Source organism: Plutella xylostella, chromosome 29 (assembly GCF_932276165.1).
Source record: "Plutella xylostella chromosome 29, ilPluXylo3.1, whole genome shotgun sequence".
Taxonomy (NCBI): Eukaryota; Metazoa; Arthropoda; class Insecta; order Lepidoptera; family Plutellidae; genus Plutella; species Plutella xylostella.
Window position 1 is genome coordinate 3,315,132 of NC_064009.1, and position 27,803 is coordinate 3,342,934.

The 27,803-nt window shown below is 37.3% G+C and overlaps 2 protein-coding genes across 10 annotated transcripts in view; one reads left to right on the forward strand and one right to left on the reverse strand.

Annotated features, from left to right (window-relative positions):
* Window positions 1–558: 558 nt before the first annotated feature.
* LOC105385320 (netrin-B) overlaps window positions 559–27,803 on the reverse strand; it is a 134,154-nt gene continuing 106,909 nt past the window's right edge. Inside the window, exons 2-7 of one of the 2 annotated variants that reach the window (XM_048631602.1) lie at window positions 9,679–9,867; window positions 6,762–6,911; window positions 6,407–6,469; window positions 4,478–4,549; window positions 3,457–3,643; window positions 559–2,975 (exon numbers count right to left, since the gene is read on the reverse strand). In XM_048631602.1, the coding sequence (XP_048487559.1) occupies window positions 2,816–2,975; window positions 3,457–3,643; window positions 4,478–4,549; window positions 6,407–6,469; window positions 6,762–6,911; window positions 9,679–9,867 (821 nt within the window). In that variant the 3' untranslated portion in view covers window positions 559–2,815. Of the gene's footprint in view, window positions 2,976–3,456; window positions 3,644–4,477; window positions 4,550–6,399; window positions 6,470–6,761; window positions 6,912–9,678; window positions 9,868–27,803 lie in introns of both variants that reach the window. The other variant, XM_048631603.1, reaches the window with a different exon arrangement.
* On the forward strand, window positions 10,639–18,192 carry LOC105385292 (thialysine N-epsilon-acetyltransferase). 8 transcript variants are annotated; one of them, XM_048631625.1, is made up of 4 exons: window positions 10,639–10,893; window positions 11,088–11,139; window positions 15,101–15,315; window positions 15,634–15,862. In XM_048631625.1, exons 1-4 carry the CDS (start codon window positions 10,810–10,812, stop codon window positions 15,799–15,801), a joined length of 519 nt encoding a protein of 172 aa, XP_048487582.1. In that variant the 5' UTR covers window positions 10,639–10,809; the 3' UTR covers window positions 15,802–15,862. The 8 variants fall into 8 exon arrangements, with proteins under 8 accessions (XP_048487582.1, XP_048487583.1, XP_048487580.1 ...); XM_048631626.1 differs by lacking the exons at window positions 11,088–11,139; window positions 15,634–15,862 and adding exons at window positions 14,108–14,159; window positions 17,929–18,192 and having other exon boundaries at window positions 10,650–10,893; XM_048631623.1 differs by lacking the exon at window positions 15,634–15,862 and adding an exon at window positions 17,929–18,192 and having other exon boundaries at window positions 10,654–10,893.

A 27,803-nucleotide genomic window follows, 5' to 3' on the forward strand; every position in this document is an offset into this window, starting at 1 on the left:
ATTTGGAGGTTCAATCTTTTTTTTTTTTAATATCCATTAATCCTTTTAATACAATATTTAGGGCTACACATAGATAACTATTTCACTTAACCGGAAAAAAATATTAGAAAATTATAACTTGGTTTTTTAGTACCGATTTCATTGATGCCACGCAATTTTTGGCTCCGGGAAATTCACCCATTAGATCCAATAGGATACAATGTTTCGTCGCATTTCCCCACGCAAATAATTCCCGATGTCTTACGTACGAGGGTCCGATTCTCTCGGGAAATCATGGTGAAACGCGCTACGGTGCAGACAGCCCCATTAAATTTGTTTTATTGTCTTCCTTCCCACCAAGCCAGAAGGATTTTGTTTCTTTTGCCAACACGTTAAGGTGATTTTAATAAGGTTAACTTTAGGGTTGCCAGCGCATAGGTCGTTGGCTGTTAGTGGTATTTTTGCCTTTGTTTTGTTTTTATGGTCTTTAATAGGTGTTTTGTGTTTTTAAGGTTAAAAACGGTAATCAGATTATGTTGATATAAGTAATTTAACTCAGGTATAGCGAATAAAAAGAAGTTTTCGTATATTAATGTACTTTTATTTTTAAATAAATATAACCAATAACATTTATTACATCACAGGAGTAGGGTATCATAAAAACACAATACGCGTTATTCAGTGCATTTATAAACCTTATTTTTACAGCGAACCATGCACGTTTTACCTTTTACATTCAATTATTTTTGTATTTTGGTAGGTAGGTATACTATGGCTGCATTCTGTATGGTAGGTATAGCCAGGAAATAGCTAGGTTGCTCATGAGATTAAATCAAGAATTTTCTTTTTCCAACCTATTAACGCTACCTGATAGGTAGCGGACTAATTCTGAAGAATATTGTGTTTATAATTGTTCTGTTACAAATGTTTCCATATTAAATATTTTTATTTAAAAAAAGGTAACTCACAAAGTGTGCTTCGATTTATGAGAAAATGTGCATGGCCTGAATCAGTTTTCCACAAAAACACCGTAAATTCAATTGACATTTGCTTAAAATACAAATAAATGTAGGCATTACTTAAAACCTAAAACAGATTTATTGAATACTTCGTTAAGTATAATTATTAGTTAGTTACTTATTTGAAATTTTGAAATAATTATAGATTTAGAAATCGTTACATTGTGTTTTGTTAAGATCACATATTTCAGCGACCTTTAAGAATATTTAAGTGAATATATTTATGAAACAAAGAATAAATAAATCCAGTTTCTTTGCTGAATAATATTACTCCAGGTAACATTCATTTATACGTTTAACGCTCTGCAAAATTATCTCAGGAAGCTATGCTATAGTGCATTTAAAATAAATTAAAAAACAATATTCACAAACTACAGTACAAACTGACTATAATTTTACAAATACGATCAGACATTAATTATTGTATATAATATTTTATAAGTTGCTATGTATTTGAGCACATTTTTAAATGATATTTTGAATTTTTGGGTAAGCAACACTGTATTTTTATTTTATTTAGGAAAGCTTTTGATTGTGGAACTTCAGTCATTAGATTAGAATCATTTGTCATTGTAATGTTTTTAATTAAAACTGTGTTCAAATGCACAACAACTACTACCTAACCATCAAAATTACGAAATCTAAAGATATGCATAACTAGAAACAGGTTAATAGATTATTTTCTAGCACTAAATACACTTTTTACAAACCGTAGCACGTAGCACGATTAAGCAAAAATCTACCTTATTGGTTTCTGAGTACTTAAGTTTAAGAAAAACCAAAGAGAGTGTACCTAAGTACCTAATGAAACATAATAAACAAGTACTTAGTTAAGTATGTAGTATCAAGTTAGAGTAATTCAGAACTTAAAGTATAGACTGGCCTGGCAAGTTTTGGATAGAAATACCTAAATGTACCCATTCAGGAGTTACTCAATGAACTTAAATGGATTTAACACATAAATAGGAAATAAAAAAAATAACTCTCTGGACCTAAAAGGTATGCTGTTGAACATATTTTTCATAGACAGGAAAATCATAAGTACTTATACTCGCAGATACCTAGTTATCATTAGTTTCTACACTTAGTAAAGCTAGTAATACTGTACATACATTTTACTGATTAGGCAACGTATTATAAGCTGTCGAAAATTTAGATTTCACTCATATTAGTGAGAAATAACCTATTGTCAACCAGATTCACTGAAAATGGCAGTCAGACAAAACCTACCTAGTGAAGGTAAGTAGCAAACAGTTAATAGATTTTCCGGATTGATTTCCAAATAAAAATCATCTTATTCCTAACTATAAATTAGATATTTATGCAACTCTTATACAAGTTTACACAATAAATGAGGTACATTTAAACGCTTCTGACTATACTATGTAACTCTCCATCATACTATTCTAACATTACTTTACTTATAAAAAACAATATTTAACATATCCGCATTTCAATATAAAATAACAATATACAAAATGCAAGAAATGGAACGAAGATTTACGTGGACTTACTTGCTATCAATAATTATTTCTCTTTTAAATAAATAGTGTTAATGTACAAATTATATAAGAATCCTAGGAAGGGAAACAGAGTCGACCTAGTAAATTGTCATGATACTCGTACAAAGTAAAAATTCAAAAATGTTTAATGGCTAAGTTATAATTGGCAGTTATAATCATTACCTCCTACACCAACTGAAATCCTTATCCATAACATACTTCTGAATTCAGAACGACCGAGTTTTAAGACGGAATATTTCCTGAAGCTCGAGAAGCTTCGATGGGTTTATTTTTCTTTTGTTTCCGGCCAGTGGTCTAAGCGTTGTAATGACAGTTGATGGCACGTCGTTGCAGACGGCGGATGCGGCGGTGCCAGTCGTCGCGCCACTCCAGGATCAGAGTCCGCTCTCCCACCGCGAGGCCTGGCAATCCCGATGAAACACCTTCTTTTTCCAATCCTAGGATAAGGTAAGACCTGGGGAGGAAACAGTAGAAGGTTATAAAAGAAGAGAAACGTGAGGGTTTCAGAAAGTCTGGTCTTGCAGTCTAAGGATGCCTAACCTAGATTGTGACGTCCCACAACAAATCATACTGATACCTACAGTGACTAGGGTTTCTAAGGCAACGACTAAAGATGATGACAACAACAGTATTGTATAGTGCTTCACATCACAATACAAGCTCATCCCAATGGGGTTACCGATTTAGAAAAGCTCGGTACACACTGGCTTCCCTTGAGGAGATACACACCACACAAACCAGCTGCTGCTGCTGAGGACTGACCCCTGCAGTGATAACCAACCATACCGCAGCAATCTTCGATGAAATAAAACCAGAAGATACCAAACCCATCAAAGACTCACTAATTAATCTTGAATTTCGGGCACTTGCTCGCGAGATCTTTGCCTCACACACAGATAATAACGACAAAGATACAGAACCAGAAGAGCACTCACTTATTAATCTTGAGTTTCGGGCACTTGCACGCGAGATCTTTGCCGCGCACGTAGAGAGGCACGGCGCCGCGCCGCAGCCGGCTGCGCGGGCCTCGCTTGTACACCGCCTGCACGGACAGAGACCACTGCGTCCACCCGGCCGGGCCGTCGCGCCCGCCCTCGCGACCCACCACCTTGCCCATTATGACTGGAATGGTAATGTAATGGTTAGTGAAAGGGAAATGGAGGGAGTGAACTAGGTTTGGGAGCAATCGGTAGTGAAAGATAAGGTTGTGTGACTGGAATGAAAAAATAATCAAGGGATGAACTGAATAAAGGGTTTTGAGAGGAATAAACGGAGAGGCTTTGTGAAGACAAAAATACGGTCTTTCATTTTGCAAAGGATTTTGGCTCTTCCAAAAGCTTCTGATGAATAAAAGGTTGTTGTAAATTTTATCATAAAATTAGCACTGATAGAAGCCCTGGAATTCCTGTATGTTTTATATATGCATTGTTTTAAAAAATACGCAATTGCGACATGAAATACAAAATTACTGCTTTAGTACTTATTAATAAAACTGAAATTTAAAGCGGTGTTCCACATGCGGATGTTTTGCTGAATTGTACAAGTAAAAATATGCTTAAAACTAAGTTGAAATTACATTACATGCCCGGTGAATTACTGTGACTTTGTTTACTGTACTGTACTTACTGTTGAAGATAAAGAACCTTATTGTCCTGTAATATATTTTCATACATGACATATTAAATATGAACAACTAGTGTATTATTACCTATCTTCTGCCTTATCAAGATGATTATGATTGATCTGTACCTTTTTATATTGTTCATTTGTGTACTTACATACTTGCTCAATACAATGTAAACTTCGTATTGTAAACGAGAGGATTTTCTGCCAACAAACCTCACGGTTTGGCAAATCTATGTGTCTTTAAATTGTATTGTGCTTTTGTAAATAAATGTGTTTAACTATTAAAAAAAAAAACTAACAAGGAGGAGTATTAAGCCCTATGTTTCTTACCGTAGTCTCGGCTGCAGAACTTGTTGAGGTTTAGCGTGCGTGCGCCGGCGCGGCACCGGCCGCACTGATCCGCTGTTGACAGACAGACACGTCACTAAATAATACATGTAATAATAATGGTCAATGTAAGTATAGCCCAGCGCAGTTCACCTACGGAGAAAATTCTTTGTCGAAACTTTAAGGATTCAGTCACGACTGTCAATTTCCTCGTTCGGGGTTCGCTGGTCAGTCCAAGTCACGAGAATTTGTTGTGTCACTGTCGGTACAAGACTGTTAAATTTGATGGTCTCCTCCTTTCTCGAAATCTTGAGCAAGTTTCCGATATCGTTCACCAGCAGTACGATTCTATAAAGCTAATTGTCAAAACTCGATTCTGAAACCGGAGTGAGTTTTGAAATTGGCATTCTGTAATTTCCGCAACTTCGAGATTTTGACAAATAATGCATGAGATGACATACGTGAAGTGAAAGGTGAAGGGAGAATGAAGATCGAAGTGAGATGTCTGATTTTACAGAATCGCATAGCAGTTGTACTGATATCGTTCTACTGTCTTTTTTGTTGTGATAGTATTATTCATATATTATAAAGTATAAAAAAGCGATATTAATAATACGATATTGGAACCGGCCATTAGAACCTCCTCCATAAAAAAAATATAAAAAGGCGGGGACTATTGGCAATTGAGAGACTCGCTGTTGACAAAAAAAAAAAAATAGGAGTGCTGGCTGCGGTAGAGCTATGCTAAAGTGAATTCAATGCCATTACATAGTATTTAAATTTTAGCTTGCGTGATTGTGTATTGCATAACTATAACGATGACATGAGGTATCACATACATACATGGAAAAATGACATGTCAGCATTGTGTGACGACAGTTTATTAGTTAAAACTTAAAATTAAGGGTATTACGTAAATTTTACCTTATTACTTCATAATTATAGCCTAATTTGGGATCCAAGGGCTCCCATGATAATATGGTTATATTAATATAATTTTAGAAGGTAAGTAATTAAGGTTTTAACTTACGACAATCAAACCACATGTCCACCAACCCGCACTTGGCCAGCGTGGTGGACTAGGCCTAAACCCTTCCTTCATTGGAAAGGAGACCCGTGCCCCAGCAGTGGGGACGTAATGGGTCGTGATGATGAATCAAACCACATTATCATGATCATGTTACTTAGTCGTACCCACATACTTGTGATGCTTATTATAATAAGGTAGATTCACGCAATACTATGATTATACAAAATTTATAGTAACGAACAATGTATAGACATACAACAAGAAAAGGAAACGGAAGGTTAGTAAAATTACAAAACAAAATTTAAATAGAAGCAAGGGTAAAATGTACCTACCTTATTCCTTTGGACGTAGTTTAAATATTAATTTTAACAAACATGTAAAGCCGTACAATATGGTTAATGGTCTAAAAAGCCTGAAAATATTACTGAAAAAAAAGGTTAATAAAAGAATTACCACACATAAACAATACAATTTAGTAAAACTGCAAATAAAAGTATAAAGAGTAACTGCTCTATTTATTTAGAGTACTCATTTTATTATTAGTAAGTAAGTGAGATGTGTGTGCATCCATTACATGATTTTCCCAATAAGCAGTTACTCTTATTATTCATAAACGATCGATTGCGTTGCTTCGAGATTGCTTCATTGAAAGTTCATATTTTCGTATAATAAAAACAAACTGACATCGCTTAAATTTAAAAAGATGCAGTTTTACTTACTCTAAAATTGACGTTCGCCTCGTTTTAAATTTCGAATGCTGCCGTTTAAAATTTTACCCGGCATCGCGAATTCATTCTAAATTCAAAATTGAATCCATACATAGAGCAACGCAACCGTTCGTCCGACCAGCACATCGAGTGCATTATGAGATGAAAGTGCATGAAGGGCCACTTACTACTTACCGCGCCCGGGCTCGCCCTCCACTGCCTCCATGGCTTGCACGGCCGTCACCACGCGCGGGATACCTGGGGGAGATGGGTTAGTAAAATTATAATACAGTAGGTAGTTAATTTTATATTGGAAAATTCAAGTGGTTTTAAAAGAGTAAATTTTTACTTCATTAGGTAAAAAATCTCAAAGAAAAAAAATCTTTACTGAAATGGGTTGCATTGTACCAAAGCGGTATTATTCTGAGGGTCGCACGAATTAAAAACATCAAACGTCATCACCAAGGAGGCCAAACACATAGCCTTAAAGAGTCCACCATCCAAAAAGGTCCGCGTTCTCGCAACCTCAAACCTCAGAACAAGCACTCACGTATGCAGGGCGCGATGTGGCTGCGCGACTGCTGGTAGCCCTTGGCGCAGCGGTTGCAGGTGGTGCCCGTGACGCCGTCCTTGCAGGGGCACTGGCCGCTGGTCTGGTTGCAGGTCTTGCCGCTCGCGCCGACGGGGTGGCAGTCGCAGGCTGCGGACAGATGAGGGGTTAAGGATGTTGATGTAGGGGGTTGTGTTGGTGCAATAAAACAGTAAAATTAGAACGTAGACTTTGTCTATGTAGTTTAAGGTTGGTTTCTGCAAGCTCCATGTTTTCATGTTCTAGAAATCTGTTAAACTACAAATATAAAAACTTTCTTTCCATAAGTCCTATTAACAGGTTTAACGAGCCGAATCGATACTTTTCTTTCCTTACTTTCGTAATAAAACCGCAGGTTTTCTGTAAGAACCTTTCAACGATAAGGCCTTATTATTGGTCCTCGTCTTTAAGTTATTAAAGGCATATTCTATTCGTGAAAAGCTGACTATCATGTGCTTAAAAATAAGCACATGTATATGTCGCAGGCAACTGGTTTAATCTCCTGTTTGATTGAACCACTAGCCCGTTCATTGGATGGCGCTATTCAGTTGTATGACTAAAGGACAACTCGTCAAGTCGTTGATTGTAACGTTCGACGTCTTGACTGAACGTCATTCAGCGAAGTCGTTGAATGGGATATAGTATAGCAACTTTGTAATGTCTGGTTAGGGTGAACATCACCAGACAAGAGTCAACAAAAAGACTATGTTACAAAGCTCTTATCTCACAAATTAACTAAACAATAACAATAAACGTACCTTCATTTTGTTGTTCATAATTATCCAGTTTCGCCACTTTTTTTCTTTGAAACTATCCGCCCGCGGCGTAATAATAGGTAAGTCCATGTTGTCACACTATTTTAACACAAATAACGCACTTTAAAGCTAATTTATTTGCAAAAAACTAATAATGTAGGTTCTTTTTGTGTCAGCTGTTAGCTGTTAGACGCCATATTTGTTTTATTCACCACCTGACTGATTTTAAGTCAGCTAACTAGTTGGACGTTTTGTGACGCTTGTACAATCAACGTTCGGCCTAGTCATACAACTGAACAGCGCCATCCAATGAACGGGCTAGTGGTTCAATCAAACAGGAGATTAAACCAGTTGCCTGCGACATATATACCTTGTAGCACGTAGCTACTCAATAATCTACTTATTATTGAATTCCAGACGCCATTTTGGCGTTCATTCTTAAAAAGGATTCTTTTAATAGTCTGAAAGCCATGTTTTACGTCTACTACGGAATCATAATCCATAACTAGATTGTCGTGATCCTCACAGACACGACTCTGGGTCCAATTTCCATCTTTAACAGTGTTACTGTCCAAACTCCAAACGGGTAAATTGAGACAATCTGATTTTTACGACGGTCTCCTTTCTACCAAGAGGTAGAAAGTGCAAATGGCTTTTATTGAATCTGTAATCTTCGTTACGGTTATAGAGTTTTAAATAAAGTTCTTTCATGGAAATGTTTTATAGGGTTTCATGTCTAAAGCTTTTTCAAATGACAATGATTTCAGTGTCAATCAGTATCAAATGTAAAATAAGTACATAGGTTCCTGTTGTTAAACGGAGTTGCTTAACATACCAGGTTCAGATATTAAAATATATAAGTAGGTAGTTTAAATATTTATTTTACATAATACGTACGCTAGAAGAAATTTTGAAGAGTATGCCTGAACTAAATCCCGTAGGTACCTACTTATTATTTTATAAATTAATTTAGTATTAAATTACTTGACCTTAAGTCAGCAAAGTACACAAATATATCTGTCATAACTACATGAATAAAATGAATTATTCCTCCTGCCGACTTGCATATAACCTTAACAAGTAAAGCATAAGTATACTCGCATCATTTGCATACCATAACACCCTGCTAACGAGCCATACACCCAAACGACTGGAACTGGGAAGGGATTTCGCAAATAAAAATTGATAACCTTTCGGTCGGAGATCGTTCCAAGGAGTTTCTTTTTACGACTTTTTCTCGATCGTAAAATCGTCGAGGGACGTGAAATTGACCACTCGATTCTGAGGGTCTCGAGTCAATTATTCGAATGTGTCGGGACGGTCCTAAAAATCGGTTGAATCGATTCGATTATTGTCTTCAGCTATTACAACCAACCCGTGACCTCTTTTTGGTTGGGGTGTTTTTGTTTCCTACAGTATTGTTGCCTAAATTATATTTAGGTACTACCATTGTTTTGCTTAGCATTAAATAACATCAATGTACAATGTGAATACATACGAATCGATAATTCTGTATAACGCATATTGCATCGTCTAGTGTCTAATTAACAAACTACTGCAAAAAACCTAAAGGAAAGAACTTGAACATTTCTAAATTTGAATTTTAAACGAGCGCTGAAGCGCTTTCTTGGCACATTGAAGCGATTACCATACTGCATCCTCAGCTACTAACCGTTCAGGTCATGTTCAGCGCTATAATGCTGTAAGCGCCCCGGGGAGCCGCGTCACGTTGATACAGCAAATAGGTTTTATTGCTAAACCGAATGGACCGAGGACCTTTGCGTTCCACTCGATTTCCGATTTGTTTTTTTTTTGCAGCTTCCGTGTAGGAAATGAGGTGGGGACACTCCAATGCTCCAGTATGCTTGCTTTTTTATCTAAGTATATCCTTTCTGATACATACTTATAAGAGGCTATATGTCTACATACAATTTAATCGTTTTTTTTTGTAGGAAAGTAGGTATCTCTAAAACGGATGAACTGATTTTAAGGAATCTTTTTTTTTTAGAAGTGTACTTATTGCAAGTATTTCGATCTATGTTTCATTCAAATCGCTTAACCCGTTCTGAAGCTACACCCTCATTTGATTCATCATCAGATTTTCTCTGCGGTAAGGAACTTACGTTTGCAGGCCTTCTTGTGCGTGATAGGCTTGGTGGGGTCCCTGTAGTAGCCCTCCCGGCAGTAGTGACAATGCCTGCCGGCGGTGTAGTGCCGGCACTTGAGACACACGCCCCCGCTGGCGCGACCAGACAGCTTGTACAGCTCCATGTTGAACCGGCAGCGCCGCGCGTGCCCGTTGCAGTTGCATTCTGGAAGAGAGGGGGACATTGTAGACTTTTTATCTTCTTGCTAGCTTCTTGCGAAAGAGATGCGGGTTCGAATGCCAGCGCTGAAGTACCTACAAGTCACCAATGAGTTCTTTAGAATTTAATTAGTAGGTATACCCTCGCTTTTACGGTGAAGGAAAACATCGTGAGGAAACCTGCATAGGTAGTTTAGTACAAAGGTTCCATTCGAAAGAGCCAGGCACAGGTACCTACACCCCCACAGAGAATAGAATAGTATATCACAGATACTGCTTAGATATAAAACTGAATATTTCGGACTATTCAGGTTGTGTTAGTTACGGCATCACCGCAGCCGCTTTTCACACTGAACATAATGTTTTTTTTTTTTATATAGCGTGAAGGTTAGGTATTGCAGGTCACCTTGAAATGAAAAGAATTAAATAACTAACTTTTGACCAACTTGTGGATTGAGTCCTTCTGCTGCGTCAAATCATAATCTGAATGATAAGGTGGTAGGTATAGACGGTGGTGGTTCGGTACACGGGTAGATCATGGAAAGAAAAACTAAGCCTCCGGACCGGAAACATAATCCTTAGAAAGATTTGATGATGATTGGCAGTTTGAGAATGGCCGTAAAAAATGCAGTAGACGATTATTTAATAAATTAACAAATGGAAATAAGTACCTACGCAATAAAAAAAAACTCTTGATAATGACTGCATTATTGTTATCTATTTGTTGAACTTTGACGTCTACTGACTGAATGCTATTATAGTCCTTCTTATATCACCGATAGCATGTCAGCTGTGCAAGTATTATAGCAGCTGTATTAAGTATGACAAGGTTCCACTCTGAGGTTTGTTTGTGAAACAAGTTTGAAACCGGATTCTGCATTGATGCATTTAGTATCGCAAAGTAGAGCCAAAAAGTGCACGCATTTCGCGACAAAATTCGAGATTAAAAATGAGTTCTAAATACAGTGAAGAAGAAGTGAAAATTAGACCGGCAAAAAAGGAAGATATTAGGATCGTTTATCAAATGATTAAAGTAAGGAACAGTTCAGTGTTCAGTGCGTTTTATAGTAAATTCAAGGCAAATTAATAAAATATACAAATACTCATTTGTAACTTAGAGAAGAAAAGACAAAGATTGGTGATTAATTTTACTTATATTTTTAACACATTTTGTGCCTGTGTAAGAATTATAATAATAATGATAATAGGTTGTTCGATTATTCCCAGGACCTGGCGATTTTTCACGATATGGCCCACAAAGTAAGGATGACTTGTGAAGGTATGTACACTGAAATTCTAATACTATTTATCTGTCTGCAGTTGGTCGATCTTATCGATACAAAATATATTAATGTCACCCGTTAAGGATCTTAAAATTAAAATGCTTGCGCTGGGGTTATAACTACATATCTCTTTTGCTGACTGTGCAATGAAAATATCCAGTGACAATAGCACGAAATTACTCCTACACGGAAAATACTAGCTAAGCATTTTGATCAAATTCTAAATTAAATGTGTAAAAAAACTTGTGGAACTTTTTCATTGCTCGTGACTCTCGTGAGTGTAAACTTTAATGAGATACAAATAAAACGCACGCAGTCGAAAAAACTCCTAACCCAAAAATTAAAAACCCAATTTCAAATTTGGAACCAGAGCTGGAGAGCGACGGCTTCGACTGCCAGCCACCACTGTTCCATTGCCTGGTGGCCGAGCGGCAGACGGCGGGAAGGCCTCTGATTGGCCACGCGGTCTACGTGCCGTTCTACTCGGCTTGGCAGGGGCGGACTCTGATGATGGATGAGCTGTATGTGAAGCCGGAGGAGAGGGGGCGCGGGGTCGGGGAGCGGCTGTTTAGGGCTGTTGTTCAGGTATGGTTTTTATTGATATTGAGTAAAAACAATATAACTATGTTAATATTAATAGGTCCACCATGGTCACTATGTCATAGTATGTAGTTCTTATGTCCATAAGCTGGAGTTAGCCCCACAAAATGTTAGAGAAGTATTATGTTCCTTGCACAAATCGCATACTCATATTCAATCATAGCCTCAGAACGTTAACTAACTAAAAACAACCAAGAATAATGTGACCGCGATATACGCAAAGGACGAGGGAACGCAGCCTTGCGGACTCCCTATTCTAAGGATCCTGTTGTTTCTTTTTTTTCAGGAAGTAGAGAGGTTAAACTGTCACCGCATGACCTTTTTGGTGGAAAAAGACAACTCGGCGAGGTCATTCTACCAGAGGCACGGCGCCGAAGATCTATCCGACATCGAAGGGTGGCACTATTTCGTTATAAAAAACGAATATATTAGAAAAATCAATGGTGATCAATAAAATTAGTTATTTTATGGATGAGACACAAATGTCTACATGTGGCCATATTCTGTTATGAAATGAAAGTATATAATTGAGTTCAATTTTAATAAATATTATTTAGAAATAACGTAAGTAGGTACTAAGTAAATTAATCAGGTAAGTTAATTAAAATATGCGTACATTAATACAAAAAAGAACTTAAATTAAGAAGCATGTAATCTACATTCTTACATAAATTAATATTAAACTTTTCTTTATCGGGTCCTCTATTGATAGAGGAGCAAAATATTGTTTCGTATTACCTATAAAAAAAAATAACATTTACTTCCGCAAAATAATTATTAAAATAATTATTAAATATTAAATTGTTTGGAAAAGAAATAAGCTCAACTTCACGTTATATAGCCGGAAGTTGAGCTTTGTTATGTTAGGTAAAAAAATGTGTATAGTAATAATATATTGGCCCGAGAGTTTTTCTTTTATATAATATGGAAATGGTATTAAAACAATACAGAGAGACAATTAATTTATTCTCACATCAATTATATAGTAAATAAAATAAATAATTAAGGCTTAATCAGTGAACTGTTAGATAATATAATATGAGTTAACTACATTATTATTCTTTTAGCAAAATAAATCTAATGTATAATAAGCATTTAATTGGGACTTTCATTTATGTTATTTATTTAAGGTTCTACTTCTTGTGAAATATTGTCACATGGCAGCTGTAATTACCAACAACGAGTGGTTATTAAATGTAGATATCTATTACATAACTGGTAAGTTTTAAAACTACCTAGTTGGTTCACCCGACTGTTGCAGTTGCATTCTGAAAGAGAGGGGAACATTGTAGACTTTTATAGTAAGTAAACTAAGTATACACAAATGAGCTATGGTAGCGGTAGCTTCTTACGACAGAGATGCGGGTTCGAATACCAGCGCTGACATGTAACAATGAGTTCTTAAAGGCCCCCATTCACGGGCGCGCCACGGCCGCGCGGACAAATCAGCGTGTGAATGGGTAGTGCGTGCGGCTCGCAGCTTCAAGTTCACAATCGACTGGACTGCAACTCGGGGCTCGTGTAGTGTGTGGGCGGTGACGGATTTGTCCACGGAATGGTACTGCTCAGGGCTCGGCTCGCGTTGCTTTGTGAGTGTCCAGTCGATTGTGAACTTTATTGAGCCTTGCAAAAGGCACATAACGCGAGCGCCGCGCCGAGCGGCGAGCCGCACCCACCAACACATTCACACGCAGATTTGTCCGCGGACTGTCCGCAGACTTGTCGCCAGCGACAAATCCGCAAGATGGTGCGCCCGTGAATGGGAGCCTTTAGACTTCAAGTACAATGAACCATCACTCTTCACCCACAGAGAAAAGAATACACAGATTCGGTATACGGTACGGTATAAAACTCAATACTTCGGACTATTCATATTAGTTATGGCAATTTGGCTCGCTAAATTTACGTGCGTAAGTATTTGCTTCACACTGAACGTAATGTAAACTATTAGGATATAATATGACTTGAAGGTCACCTTGATACTGAAAAGATCATTTTGACCAAGTCCTTTCTGCTGCAGCTTAGTATCGCAAAGTGGCGCCCAAAACGTATTTCGCGACACAATTTTTGATTAAAAATGAGTAGGTACTAAATACAGTGACGAAGAAGTAAAAATTAGACCGGCAAGAAAGGAAGATATTAAGATCGTTTATAAAATGATTAAAGTAAGAAATAGTTTTGTTTTCATTGCAATTTATTTTAAATTCAAGAAAAAATAATAAAACATATAAATATCAATTTGTAACTAACGCGATTAGCGGTGACAAGTCAAAGATTGGTGATTTATTTTACTAATATTTTTAACTGAAATTATAACAATATTAGTCCGTGTAATTATAATAATAATTGTTCGATTATTCCCAGGACCTGGCGATTTTTCACGATATGCCCCACGAAGTGAGGATGACTTGTGAAGGTATGTAGGTACTTACATGAGATTCTAGTAAGTACTATTTATGTATCTGTCTGCAGTTGGTCAATCTTATCGATACAAAGTATATTAATGTCACCCGTTAAGGATTTTAAAATTAAAGTGCTTGCGCTGGGATAGGTACATAATATATCTCTTTTGCTGACTGTACCATATACCTACCTACGTGTCGCAGACACCTGGTTGAATCTATTTTGGTTGAATAACTAGCGCGTTCATTGGATGGCGTTATTCAATTGTATGACTAGGCCGAACGATGATTGTACAAGCGTCACAAAACGTCTTACTAGTTAGCGGACTTAAAATCAGTCAGGTGGTTTACTACTTAACGAAACTTACTTAATAAAACAAATATGGCGTCTAAACGCTAACAGCTGGCACAAAGTGCACCTGTATTGTTATTTTTTTGCAAATTAATTAACTTTAACGTGCGTTAAAATAGTGTGACAACATGGATTTACCTATTATTACGCAGCCGGCGGCTAGTTACAAAGAAAAAATTGTGGCGAAACTGGATAATTATGAATAACAATATCACGTTATGTACGTTTATTTTTATTGTTTAGTTAATTTTTGAGATAAAAGCTTTGTAACATAGTCTTTTTGTTGACTCTTGACTGGTAATGTTCACCCTAAACAGACATTACAAAGTTGCTATACTATTCCTATTCAACGACTTCGCTGAATGACGTTAAGTCAATACGTCGAACGTTACATTCAACGACTTGACGAATTGTCCTTTAGTCATACAATTAAATAGCGCCATCCAATGAACGTTCTAGTAATTCAACCAAAAAGAAAATTCAACCAAATGCCTGCGACATACGCATATCAACTTCACAACAACTATAAACTCCGTAATGAATGGAACTCACGCAGCACAGCTGAAACAAAAATTAAAAACCCAATTTCAAATTTGGAACCAGAGCTGGAGCGCGACGGCTTCGACTGCCAACCGCCGCTGTACCATTGCCTGGTGGCCGAGCGGCAGACGGCGGGAAGGCAGCTGATTGGCCACGCGGTCTACGTGCCTTTCTACTTGGCTTCGCAGGGGCGGACTCTGCTCATGGATGAGCTGTATGTCAAGCCGGAGGAGAGGGGGCGCGGGGTCGGGGAGCGGCTGTTTAGGGCTGTTGTTAAGGTATGGTTTTTATCGATATTGAGTAAAATTATACTATATTAATGGGTGCACCATGGTCACCAGGCCGTGTCTTTCTTATGCCCATAAGCAGGAGTTAGCCCCACAAACCTTTCTCGTTAGAGAAGTATTATGTTTCTTTCTTTCTTTCCTTGCACAAACCGCTAACGCACAATTCAATGATAGAATCACATCCTCAGAACGTGAACTTAAAACCACCAAGAATAATAGTGATCGCGATATACCTACAACACAAAGGACGAGGGAACGAATCTCTGCGGACTCCATATTCCAAGGATTCTTTTGTTTCTTTTTTTTCAGGAAGTAGAGAGGTTGAGCTGTCACCGCATGAACTTTGTGGTGGAAAAAGACAACTCCGCGAGGTCATTCTACCAGAGGCACGGGGCTGAAGATCTATCCGACATCGAAGGGTGGCACTATTTCGTTATAAAAAACGAACATATTAGAAAAATCAATGGTTATCAATAAAATTAGTCATTTTGTCTAAAAATTGTAAGATGCATTTATTAGCAATTAAGTACGTAATCAGGTAAATAACCAATATGCGTATTGATGAATATTTCATAAATTCACAAATAGAAATACCTAATTAATAAAAAACTCTTGATAATGACTGCATTATTGTAAGCTATTTATTGAACTTTGGCTTCTAGTGAATCGATGCTATTATAAACCCCTGTCCTTCTTATATCACCGATAGCATTTCAGCTGTGCAAGTATATCACTGTATTCAGTATGAGAAGGTTCCACTCTGGGGTTTGTTTGTGAAACAAGTTTGAAACCGGATTCTGCATCGATGCACTTAGTATCGCATAGTAGCGCCAAAAAGTGCACGCATTTAGCGACACAATTCGAGATTAAAAATGAGTTCTAAATACAGTGAAGAAGAAGTGAAAATTAGACCGGCAAAAAAGGAAGATATAAAGATCGTTTTTCAAATGATAAAAGTAAGTAAGAGTTTTGTTATCAGTGTGTTTTAATTTAAATTCAAGACCAATCAATAAAAAATACGAACCCCATATTGTAACTAACGCGATTAGATGAGCAAAGTCAAACATTGGTGATTTATTTTACTAATATTTTTTACTGACATTATAACATTACAAGTGCATAATAATGGTTATCCATTGTTCCCAGGACCTGGCGATTTTTCACGATATGCCCCACAAAGTAAGGATGTCTTGTGAAGGTATCTAGGTACATTGAGATTCTAATACTATGTGTCTGCAGTTAATCGATCTTATCGATACAAATTAACAAATTATGTTCAACAAATTAATGCTCGCCCTTGGGGTATATATGTAGCAGGCATCTGGTTGAATCTCCTTTATGGTCAATCACTAGCTCGTTCACTGAATGATGCTATTCAGTTGTATGACTAAAGGACAACTCGTCAAGTGGTTGAATGTAACGTTTGACGTCTTGACTGAACGTCATTCAGCGAAGTCGTTGAATGGGATATAGCCGACTTTGTAATGTTTGGTTAAGGTGAACATGTACAGACAAGAGTCAACAAAAACACTTTGTTACAAAGCTATTATCTCACAAATTAACTGAACAATAACAATCAACGTATCTTGATTTTGTTGTTCATAATTAGCCAGCTTCACCTATTTTTTTCCTTGAAAGTAGCCGACGGCGGCGTTATAATAGGTAAATCCATGCTGTCACACTATTTTACAAAAAACAGGCACTTATAAGCTAATTTATTTGAAAAAAATATCAATACAGGTGCTTTTTGTGCTGTTAGACTTTAAGTTCGCGCTTTGCAAACAGCTATGTTAAAATCCGCTAATAAGTTGGAAGTTTTGTGACGCTTGTTCAATTAACGTTCGGCCTAGTCATACAACTGAATAGCGTCATTCAGTGAACGAGCTAGTGATTCAACCAAAAAGGAGATTCAACCAGATGTCTGCGACATATTATACATATCTATTTTGCCGACTGTACCCTGTGAAGGTGCTGACTTCACAACTATAAACTCTAAGAGTATAATGAATGAACCGCACGCAGCTGAAAAAAACTCGTAACCCAAAAATTAAAAACCCAATTTCAAATTTGGAACCAGAGCTGGAGCGCGACGGCTTCGACTGCCAGCCACCACTGTTCCATTGCCTGGTGGCCGAGCGGCAGACGGCGGGAAGGCCTCTGATTGGCCACGCGGTCTACGTGCCATTCTACTCGGCCTGGCAGGGGCGGACTCTGCTCATGGATGAGCTGTATGTGAAGCCGGAGGAGAGGGGGCGCGGGGTCGGGGAGCGGCTGTTTAGGGCTGTTGTTAAGGTATGGTTTTTATCGATATTGAGTAAAAAAATATACATATGTTAATATTAATAGGGCCACCATGGTCACTATGCCATAGTATGTAGTTCTTATGTCCATAAGCTGGAGTTAGCCCCACAAACCCTTCTTGTTAGAAAAGTATTATGTTTTTTGCACAAACCGCTAATGCACAATTCAATCATAGCCTCAGAACGTGAACTAACTAAAAACCACCAAGAATAATTTAGTGACCGCGATACACAACACAAAGGACGAGGGAACGAATCTCTGCAGACTCCTTATTCTAAGGATCCTTTTGTTTCTTTTTTTCAGGAAGTAGAGAGGTTGAACTGTCACCGCATGACCTTTTTGGTGGAAAAAGACAACTCGGCGAGGTCATTCTACCAGAGGCACGGCGCCGAGGATCTATCCGACATCGAAGGGTGGCACTATTTCGTCATAAAAAACGAATATATTAGAAAAATCAATGGTGATCAATAAAATTAGTAATTTTCTAATTTTGTTTAAAAATTTTGTTAAATTGTAAGAGTCATTAATTAGCAATTAAGTACGTAATCAGGTAAATAACCAATATGCGTAATAAAACTAGCCAATAATAAAATCATAGATAACATAAAGTAAGAAGCATTTAAACTACTTACTTAATAAGTATTATTGTTATTCTTTATGCCACTGTACCTAACTACCTACATTGTTGTTTTGTATTTGTGATGTGTATTTTGTGAGTGAATAAACGATGTGTCTATGTCTATGTCTATGTCTAAGTATATAATATTTAACTACTGTACCTATTCAATATGGAAGCAAAATATTGTTAGGTATTTCCTCTACAAAATTCATAAAATTGACTTCCGCAAAATAACAAAGAATTCTAGGAAAAAGCTCCATCGTTTTGTTTGGAAAAGAAATAAGCTCAACTTCACGTTATATAACCGGAAGTTCAGCTTTGTTGTGTTAGGTAAAAAAATGTGTATAGTAATAATATATTGGCCCGACGGTTTTTCTTTTATAAAAACAAATATCCCGACGAATTGAGAACCTCCTCCTTTTTTTGAAGTCGGTTAAAAATAAGGAAATGGTATAAAACAATACAGAGAGACTATTAATGTATTCTCACTTCGATTATATGTATAGTACCTAAATAAATAAACAATTAAGGCGTTATTGAAATTGCGTTTATATTCTCAATCAGTGAACTGTTAGATATCAGTTAAGTATATTAATATTTTATGTAAAACTAGCTGTTCCCGCGAGCTTCGCTTCGCCTTAAAAAGTTTTCCCGTGGGAAATCCGGGATAAAAAGTAGCATATGTTCTTTCTCAGGGTCTAGACCATATGTATGCCAAATTTCATTCAAATCCGTTCAGTAGTTTTGGCGTGAAAGAGTAACAGACAGACAGACACAGTTACTTTCGCATTTATAATATTAGTTAGGATTAGGATTTAAGATTCTACTTCTTGTAAAATACTGTTACATGGCATCCGTAATTTCGACCAACAACGGATCGTTATTAAATGTAACAGACACTTTATTAAATAAACTGGCAAGTAAATTTAAAACTAACTAGTTGGTTCACCAGACTGTGTACGTGAGCACAAATGGTATGATCTGCCAAATACGGCACACGGCACTAGGTAGTACAGATGTGGGAATGGTTTGTGAAATCTGTACCTTATTATGGTGGGAAAATAAAGATAATTAAGTATAATAAATAAACATACTTATAAATTAGATACTCACCTACTTGTACTTATATGCACCTCCTCCCAAATCACTTCTAATCTTCTAATGTAGACCTCTTCTAGCAGAAGTAAAGGTACAAATACTATCCCCAAAACCATCTCCCATAGCCTTATTTTGTAAATAACAATAAAATATGTTTCAACTTATCCATATTCCCACCCTGTTAACTCCTTCACGCGCCATGAGGCAAACTACACGCTATCAACTACGAGCCGATTGACGACCGAATGGCGTAGTGGTTAGTGACCCTGACATATTCTATGCCCTGACTACTGAGCCGAAGGTCCCGGGTTCGATTCCCGGCTGGGGCAAATATTTGTTTAAACACAGATATTTGTTCTCGGGTCTTGGGTGTTGATATTTATATTTAGTATCTATCTATCTATGTATTTGTGTAGATATATCAGCTGTCCGACACCCATAACCCATAACACAGGTTCTACCTAGCTTGGGGTCGGATGGCCGTGTGTGAGATGTCCCCACATATTACATTACATATTACATTACAACTAAATGCAGGCTGTGTGTTAATAAACTTATTAAAAATCTGCATATTTCATGTGAGGCTTTAATTTAAAACTCAGCGCAGGTTAATCTATCGTAACGCTGACAGAGGCATCGCTAATTTGCCCATTTCCTCGTGCCAGGGGGTCACTCTACAGGACGTTGCAAAAAGGGTATACTAAGTTGGAATTTTGAAATTTTGATTTCATTTTCGGGCTTAGATATACCATGCTGCACATGTAGGTTTCGGCTTAGAATACCCTTTTTGCAACAACCTGTATATGACGAGAAACGATTTTTTGTAGCGCTGCAGCGCGAGCTACGACTCTATCTCGTTTAAATAAATGTTCTAATTACATGACAGCTCTCGTTCGTTCGTTTTTCGTCAGTATAGAGTAACCCCTCTGGGGTACTCAACCATGTCACGTTTCGCTCATAATTAAGCGAGAATATAATACATCATACAGCCTATCTCTTCTATGAGTTGGATTAATTAAATTAATAAAGTCGTTATCTTGAGTGTGGCAATTCTGTGCTCACGAGTTAATATTATTAGCCGGGGGTTGGCGACGTCTGCTTTGTTACAATAATGGAGGGGGAGGGGGGAGGGGGGGCGGTAGTCAGGGGTAATTACAATTTAGTGATGGAGAAGCTTTAATGGCCTAGTTTCAGTAGGTATGAGATACTAATAAGTTGATGGGTAGCTATGGTGCTTTTATTTATAATTTACTATTAAGAATGTGACTACTACACGCACGAGCAAAGAAACAGCTTCACTTACAAAATGCTAACACCAAATTGGAGCCAACTTTTTAAAACATTTTGGTATGTAATGGGAAATTTGACAAAAATATTTTGGTTTTTAACCAACTGCTGGTTGCTGTTTAAGCAACTGCTATTCTGATGCACCGTCATCGTTACTTCAATATTGCATGCAGAAGGCGTTTTTCCGCTTAGGAGTAATTTGGTGCTTTTCTCACTGAAACATTTTCACTTCCCGTGATTTACTACCATTGAAATCAAAATTAAACTTTTTCATTACCACACCTCATCTTCGTGCCCTGTCTGTCTACATATTACTGATGAGCGCCGAATTTACTAATAGGGATAGGGCAAAGTCTGTGTCAAAGGAAACTAACAAAGACATAAATTTAGCCTGTAACAAACAATACGTATTTCACCATAACCCAGCCGCTGCGTGCGCGCCGCGTCTAAATCATTAACCTGTCATCACCGCCGCCCGTGCTCAGTGAAAAAATAATTGATTACTATCACACCCGCCAGATGGCGTTCAACTTATTTTTCTTTGTTAATCTGGTTTGTTTCGAGTTTTAAATTATTGCCGTTTAATTTAAACACGTCATGACGTTTTCCTTTGTGGAGTTTGGCTATTTATTATAACGTTTCAGGCGTGTTATGGTTTGGATGAGGAAATATAAATAGCTCAATGGAAGTAAGAACATATAACTACATACTTAGATATATCTACTACGTAAGTCCCAACCCAACTTATTATGTTGTATAAAATGTGGAACAACACACGCACTCACGCCTTGTACTAATGTACTCCCTTGCGGGGTAGGCAGAGGTGCATTGCTGCACCCACTTTTCGCCAGAGTGTTATGTTAGTCCCAATGTAATAGGGGGCGGGCCTATTGCCATTTAACGGGCACATCCAAGACCCGAGAACAAATATCTGTGTTTAAACAAATATCTGCCCCAGCCGGGAATCGAACCCAGGACCATCGGCTCAGTAGTCAGGTCACTAACCACTACGCCATTCGGTCGTCTAAATGTGGAACAAGTTTAATGAAATAGGCTTACTAATATTGTAAAAAAAATCACAATTTACTTGGTAAGTACCCTATAGACACTGACACACTACAAATCCATAACAAAAGATCAAAACAAAAAAATACCTGAACAACAAAAGCATTCTGAATTCAAACTCCTTATCAAAACGGACACAGTTCGATCCTGCTTACAGCCGCCTCCTTTCCGCACGATTTAATTCCGACTCACGCGCCTCTAATAAAAGGAGTGCCAACATGAAGAAAAGAAAAGAAAAGCCGATCCGGAAGCCCGGCGTCACGTGCCGAGGTTGGTAACTCGATTGAAAGGAGGATCGTAGCACGCAGTCTGACTCAGGGAAAGTGTCATGTGATTAGTCGCTTGTTACTGATCGTGTGTGGAGTAAATGCGAAAGTTTAGGGTTTACATGACATGTGAAAGTAATTATATTAAGATATTTAGATGCATAAAAGGATCTTTATTGAGTGACGTGTCAACTGTATCTTACACAATATCCATTATATTGATAGATAGGTACTCTTATAAAGTACGTCATTTATTTGATTGAACTTCATATTTATGTGTAGCTTTTGGCCAGCAAATTCAATTGCCCCCTAAATGGGGTGCAAGATGAAAAATAGGTTAGAGCAATTCAGTGGAAAGGACGGCTGCGACCGCCGAAACCGCATTATTCTACATAAATAACATCCCACGTCAAGTTGGAAAACTAAATGATTGTAGCAAGCCAAGGAATGGCTGCGACATAGAGTAATAAATCATAGCAGAGACCGCGGTGCAAGCGGCTAATTTATAAATGTGCTTCCAGCTTCCACCACACAAATTGCGGCCGTCCATTCGGGTTCCACGTCCAGGGAAATTATGATAAAATTGCTGGGCGACAGTCTGGAAACATTTACTAGACGTTAAAGGTAAGAAGGCTTGCTGATGTTACTTTATTGAATAAAATCAGAAAATCAGCGATAAACTGGGAAAACGAATGATTTCCAGTCCTTGAAATATATGGCATTCAATTCAATGTATATTCAATTAAGTAATTTTATTTTTGATTACTTACTACTTACTTCAAAAAACCTGTCTACTTTTTTTATGTAATACCTAAGTATAACATTTAGAAAGCATCGTAATTATGATTATTAACTTTAAAACTACAAGTATCGTTGTAGTAAAAACACTGTGCAGCGGTTGGACGAAAAAAAACCCTTTGTTCCCAGCCAGTCACACCTCAACCAGTCACACTGTTACTCGTTGGGAATTTTATGTTAAAAATTCCCATCAGTCCACACTCTGTTACTCGTTGAAACACCTTTTTCCTTCATTCCCAACGTGTCACATACAACTGTAACACTGTAACTAGTTGGGATTATAAAAATGAAAATTCCCAACAAGTCACAGTAACTTGTTGGGATTTTCCACCATAGACAAAACCTATTATAGAATAGAATAGAATACACTTTATTTGTACACCCAAAAAGATTAATAAAATACACAAGTTGTAACTTAATTTGGATGCGAAAAGCTAAATATCGCATCTAGTGGCGTGCTTTGGGAGAGGCCTACGTCCAGCAGTGGACTGCTATAGGCTAATGATGATGAACTTAATTAGGGTACTAAAGGCGGTCTTATCACTAAAAGCGATCTCTGCCAGACAACCTTTGGATGGAGGGAATAAGAGATTAAGATAGATGGCGATAGTGAAAACTCAAGTCTTTTGAGCCAATACAAGAGTCAAATGGATCTGAATTCCACCATATGCGATAACTTATAACTACTACATGGCTGTTATGCAAAATAGTAATATTAAGTGTTATGTAACTAGTTTAAGTTTTCCGAATCGGTGTTGGTCCCCAATTTTTTGCCATTATTTTAAGATCATCTGCATCTTCCGTCTATGTCCGAGGCGCGCCCGCGGTGTAAGCGCCAGATCATCATTAATCTGAGGTACTTCGGCAGTGCCATGGAAGTACCTAATTATTTCTTCATGGTGGAGCAGAGCAGATATGAGTCGATAATATCAAACTGCCATAATGTCACCTCCACGCAAAATTTGGGAAATGAAAGTTTTCATTTTCTCTATTATTTTATGGCTACTGCTGTACTACCCACCCAGTATCAATCATTCATAGAAATGTGAAAAAGAAAAAAAAGTTTTGATTTTATAATTCGGTTTTGATTTTATAATTTTATTGTTAACTAGTTTAATAAAACTTATTTGATTGTTCGGAATAATTATGTCTATTTTCATACTTTTTCAAGAAACGAAATAAAAAAATACGTAACAATAAATACTAATATAAGTCACAGTACCTATCACTGGTTAGGCATCATCAAAATTCATCATCACTGAACAAATCTTAACGAGTAACGGGAGAACAGTTGGGAATTTTCTAGTTCATTTTCCCATCCAGTTACAGAGGCTGGTTTGGAATTCAGAAATAAAGCATTCCCAACGAGTAACACTCCCATCGAGTAACACTGTGACTAGATGGCACACTATTCATGAAGAATTCCCAACTGTATACAGTGTGACAGGTTTGATGTGTGACTCGATGGGAACAAAGGAAAAAAACCATCCACCCTAATGACTCACATTTGCATCTTCAGAACATATTTTACTATCGACGTTTATTTTCCTTTAGAAACGAGTTTACAAAGAGATTACCTGTAACATTCAATTTCATATAGGCACGTAAGTATAAAAGTACCTAATGTACCTGTGGGTAAGTATAATGTAAACTATAAATAAATCGTGGCAAACTAAACGAGTTACAACTTTTTAAAGGACCATAAAACGGTTGCGGAGTCTAAAGTGGAATAAAATTGCCAACTAAAGTGATTTATCTAGCATGCAGCTTCCATCTACCTGCATATATTTTAGCGAGAAACGTTTGCATATCAATCTTGGTAAATAAACAGACGCTGGGACAACACTATTAATATTCTAGATGCATCCTTTAATAAATGTTCAGCAGAATCTAGTTTCCTATTAATCATTGGAATTGACATTATTGATTATTCTATCTGCATTTTAATAAATAAAATAAAAATCTTTAGCAATTTGCCTCAGTGCTTGTTTTGTTCGACAGTTGTAAAATAAATTTCAAAGTCTACTTGTCACGATACCGGTTAAATTTAAAAGGGAGTACACAAGTGAATCGCAGACAGATTTTATCGGAGCGGCCAATAAATATAAATTTAAAACGCGCCTAGACGAAGGAAGTCCTAAATAATGTCGAGACAAAAGACAAATAAAGTGCAATAAAGTCGAATTCGACGGGTCCCCGCACACTTCGCACTAAACACACTGGTCATCAAAGAGACTGCAATAAACTTATCACTACTTTACTATTTTGTTGCTTTGAGTTCTCTTGGATCATTGCCATTGAACTGAAAAAAATATGGATTAACATCTACTGTACATATTATTATTATATCCAAATCATGTGCATGTGCATGTTTATTTAATTGTAATGTAGAACAAAATTGTGATGATGGTATGTGTGAAATACTGTGAGCGCTGGCAGAAAGATAAATGAAAAGCCAAAACGTCATTGATAAATACAGCAGAATAACCTGAAGGCATAAATTGAAATTATAGAATTGTCGAAACTTAAATTTGGAATGTATAAAAAGATCGATCCATAAATTTTAACAAAAAAAAGTGATACATAGAGTTTATGATTTGTCATTTTTTTAAACTTCGTGCCTTGACACTGGCCATCAATAATTGTAGGCGAGTGGTGCAGCTGCGTTGCCTATCTGCCTGTCTCCAGCTGCAGTGCAATAACACTATCTTGCAGCTCTCAATCCTTCGGGAGCGTGATTGCGCCCGCCGGGGACGCCTCGGATTGAGACAAATCTTTTGTTAAAAGCTCTAGGAACAACAACTTAGTTGAGATTGCAGCTATTGGGTTGTCTAGGGATGTAGGTAGGACTTTGTGTCGGATGAGTTTTTGTGTGTATAGCCTAATTATTTGCACTGTATGTATGGCCTATGCCTATGCTATGGCATAGCAATCTTTAGGTTTTTGTTGCACAGGCGAATTTAGGATGTTTAAAAAAACTTATTTCGTATTGTATGTAGGTGTAGAAATTTTGCAGATGACAATATTCAGATGCCTGGGTGGGTAATCACTAATTAGCCACGAATCCGTTGTATATGCCTGTGCGGATAACCAAACTTAAATAATGACACAAGGTTGTCAAGATTTTTCTATAATAGGTAGTCCGCGATTTAAATGAGTTAACCAATTAACTCATAATGAACGCTTTAGCGCTTCACCACTCAATCTTAAATGTAACCTTTAAAATAATATTCATCCCAACGTTGACGTTGATTGACAAATGAGACCGTTTATAAACCAAACTGAAAATTAATTTAGTGAAATATCGGCAGCCTGCGCAAATATTGACGGAAGTGCTGAAAAATATACGAACAGCGAGGGAAGAGGAGGAAAAACGTTTTGGTAACGAAATTGATTCCTGATTATTTGAATAATAACGATGCGATCCCGATTTATATGGATCTCATATTGCGCCTTCTCGCTAAAGTAATATCCCTGAAGAATTTATTTGTTTTTTTTATTTTATTAAAAGTTCATAAAACACCCGTTAAAGTGCGTGTAATAACAACTACTAAATTAGACTTGTTAAAGTAGGGAGCATAACTTTCAACCATTATGATATTTATATCTAATCTACTACACTGAAAAATTCTGATACATAATCTGAGCATCACAACATATATATCAACAGAAACACACCTTCCTCCATTCATCTGTAGTCTGTACCTACATAATCCTCATACACTACCCACATGAACACAACAACATTACATGTTGTATACAGCCAAGCTTCAGCCAGACCATTCACAAAGCGTTGCCAAGAAGCTCCATTACATCATAGACAACATGTACCAGTAATCCCGTCTGAGTAATACTCAGCGCTCGCCAAGTGGGTCTACCGTAGTCTATGCCCAGGAGACGTTGGGAACCTGCCAGCAGATCCAGTGAGCCGATAATCGAAGGCCGAGACTAATTGTCGAAAGATTAATCGAATTCGGTGATGGATGATGGCGGGTTTGGTCGCAGTTAGTCGAAGGAGAGATTAGATGGGGATGTTGACAGTCGCGGCATTGAAATTTATGCTGTTTACCGAAATAGGTAATGGCAGTATTGGTGTTTGAATCAAATAAAATAATTATTAAAAATTACCAACCTTATAGCATAGAATAACGAGTGTACTTGTTATTTTATGCTTATAGATAGTTATAGGCTATGAGTTAGGTTATGAGCTATAAGTTTCGCAAGTCACATTATAAAACGACAATAACAATCCTGTTATCAAAGCATTTCTGAATCTTCCTAAACAAAAAAAAACACTGTTTACCTATAAAAGACAGCGTTTTAACTTTAAAACGGCACATAGCTTCGTAAAGCCGCAGCGTGCGGGCGACACGATCAAAGTTGGCCCGAATTAGGAATTTCGTAGTGAATCCAATTCCTTACAGATGCATGGCCCCGGCCGGGACTCGCTCATGTAATATTTATTTAGTTGGGGATAATCGAGCTCATATGTTCTGCGGAACTCGATGCATTCCTTACCGCGACTTGAGGGGGTGGTCTAAGGACTAAGGAAGATGGTAAGCAAGTTGAAATTAGCAGTATTTCTGTGAAATCCGTGCCCTTGTCCGTAACTGTTTCATATGGAGCCGAATCTATCTGTGAGCTTCCAGTTAAGCAACTATAGGTGATTGTAATGGCAGATCGTAGTAGAGCTTTTCCGTTCTCATAAGTTAATAAAAAGTACAGCTTGGAGCTTTCACCAATGACCACACGAAATTATATAATAAAAAGATATATAGGATGCTTTAGCTTATGAACTGTTTTGTCACTTTCTGACAGAGAACAATTTGTTCGTCATATAACAGTTTTGAATAAGGGGGTTAAGCTTTAGTAACTTAGGGCTGATTATTCAATGGTCAGATAAATGTTATCTGAGGAATAAAATTGTTGCTGTCACTGTCTAATACATGTTTTCAGATGCGACAGCATCTGAATTATTCCTCAGATAACCTTTATCTGCCCATTGAAAAATCAGCCCTTAGAGTAATAATTGTTTAGTAAGGACT

What these genes read in the sequence shown, in the direction of transcription:
- LOC105385292 (XM_048631625.1), top strand. Translation starts at nt 10,810, where the DNA reads ATGAGTTCTAAATACAGTGAAGAAGAAGTGAAAATTAGACCGGCAAAA. An exon ending in TCGTTTATCAAATGATTAAA is followed by an intron (nt 10,894 to 11,087) that starts GTAAGGAACAGT and finishes GATTATTCCCAG; the next exon opens with GACCTGGCGATTTTTCACGA. An exon ending in TGTTTAGGGCTGTTGTTAAG is followed by an intron (nt 15,316 to 15,633) that starts GTATGGTTTTTA and finishes CTTTTTTTTCAG; the next exon opens with GAAGTAGAGAGGTTGAGCTG.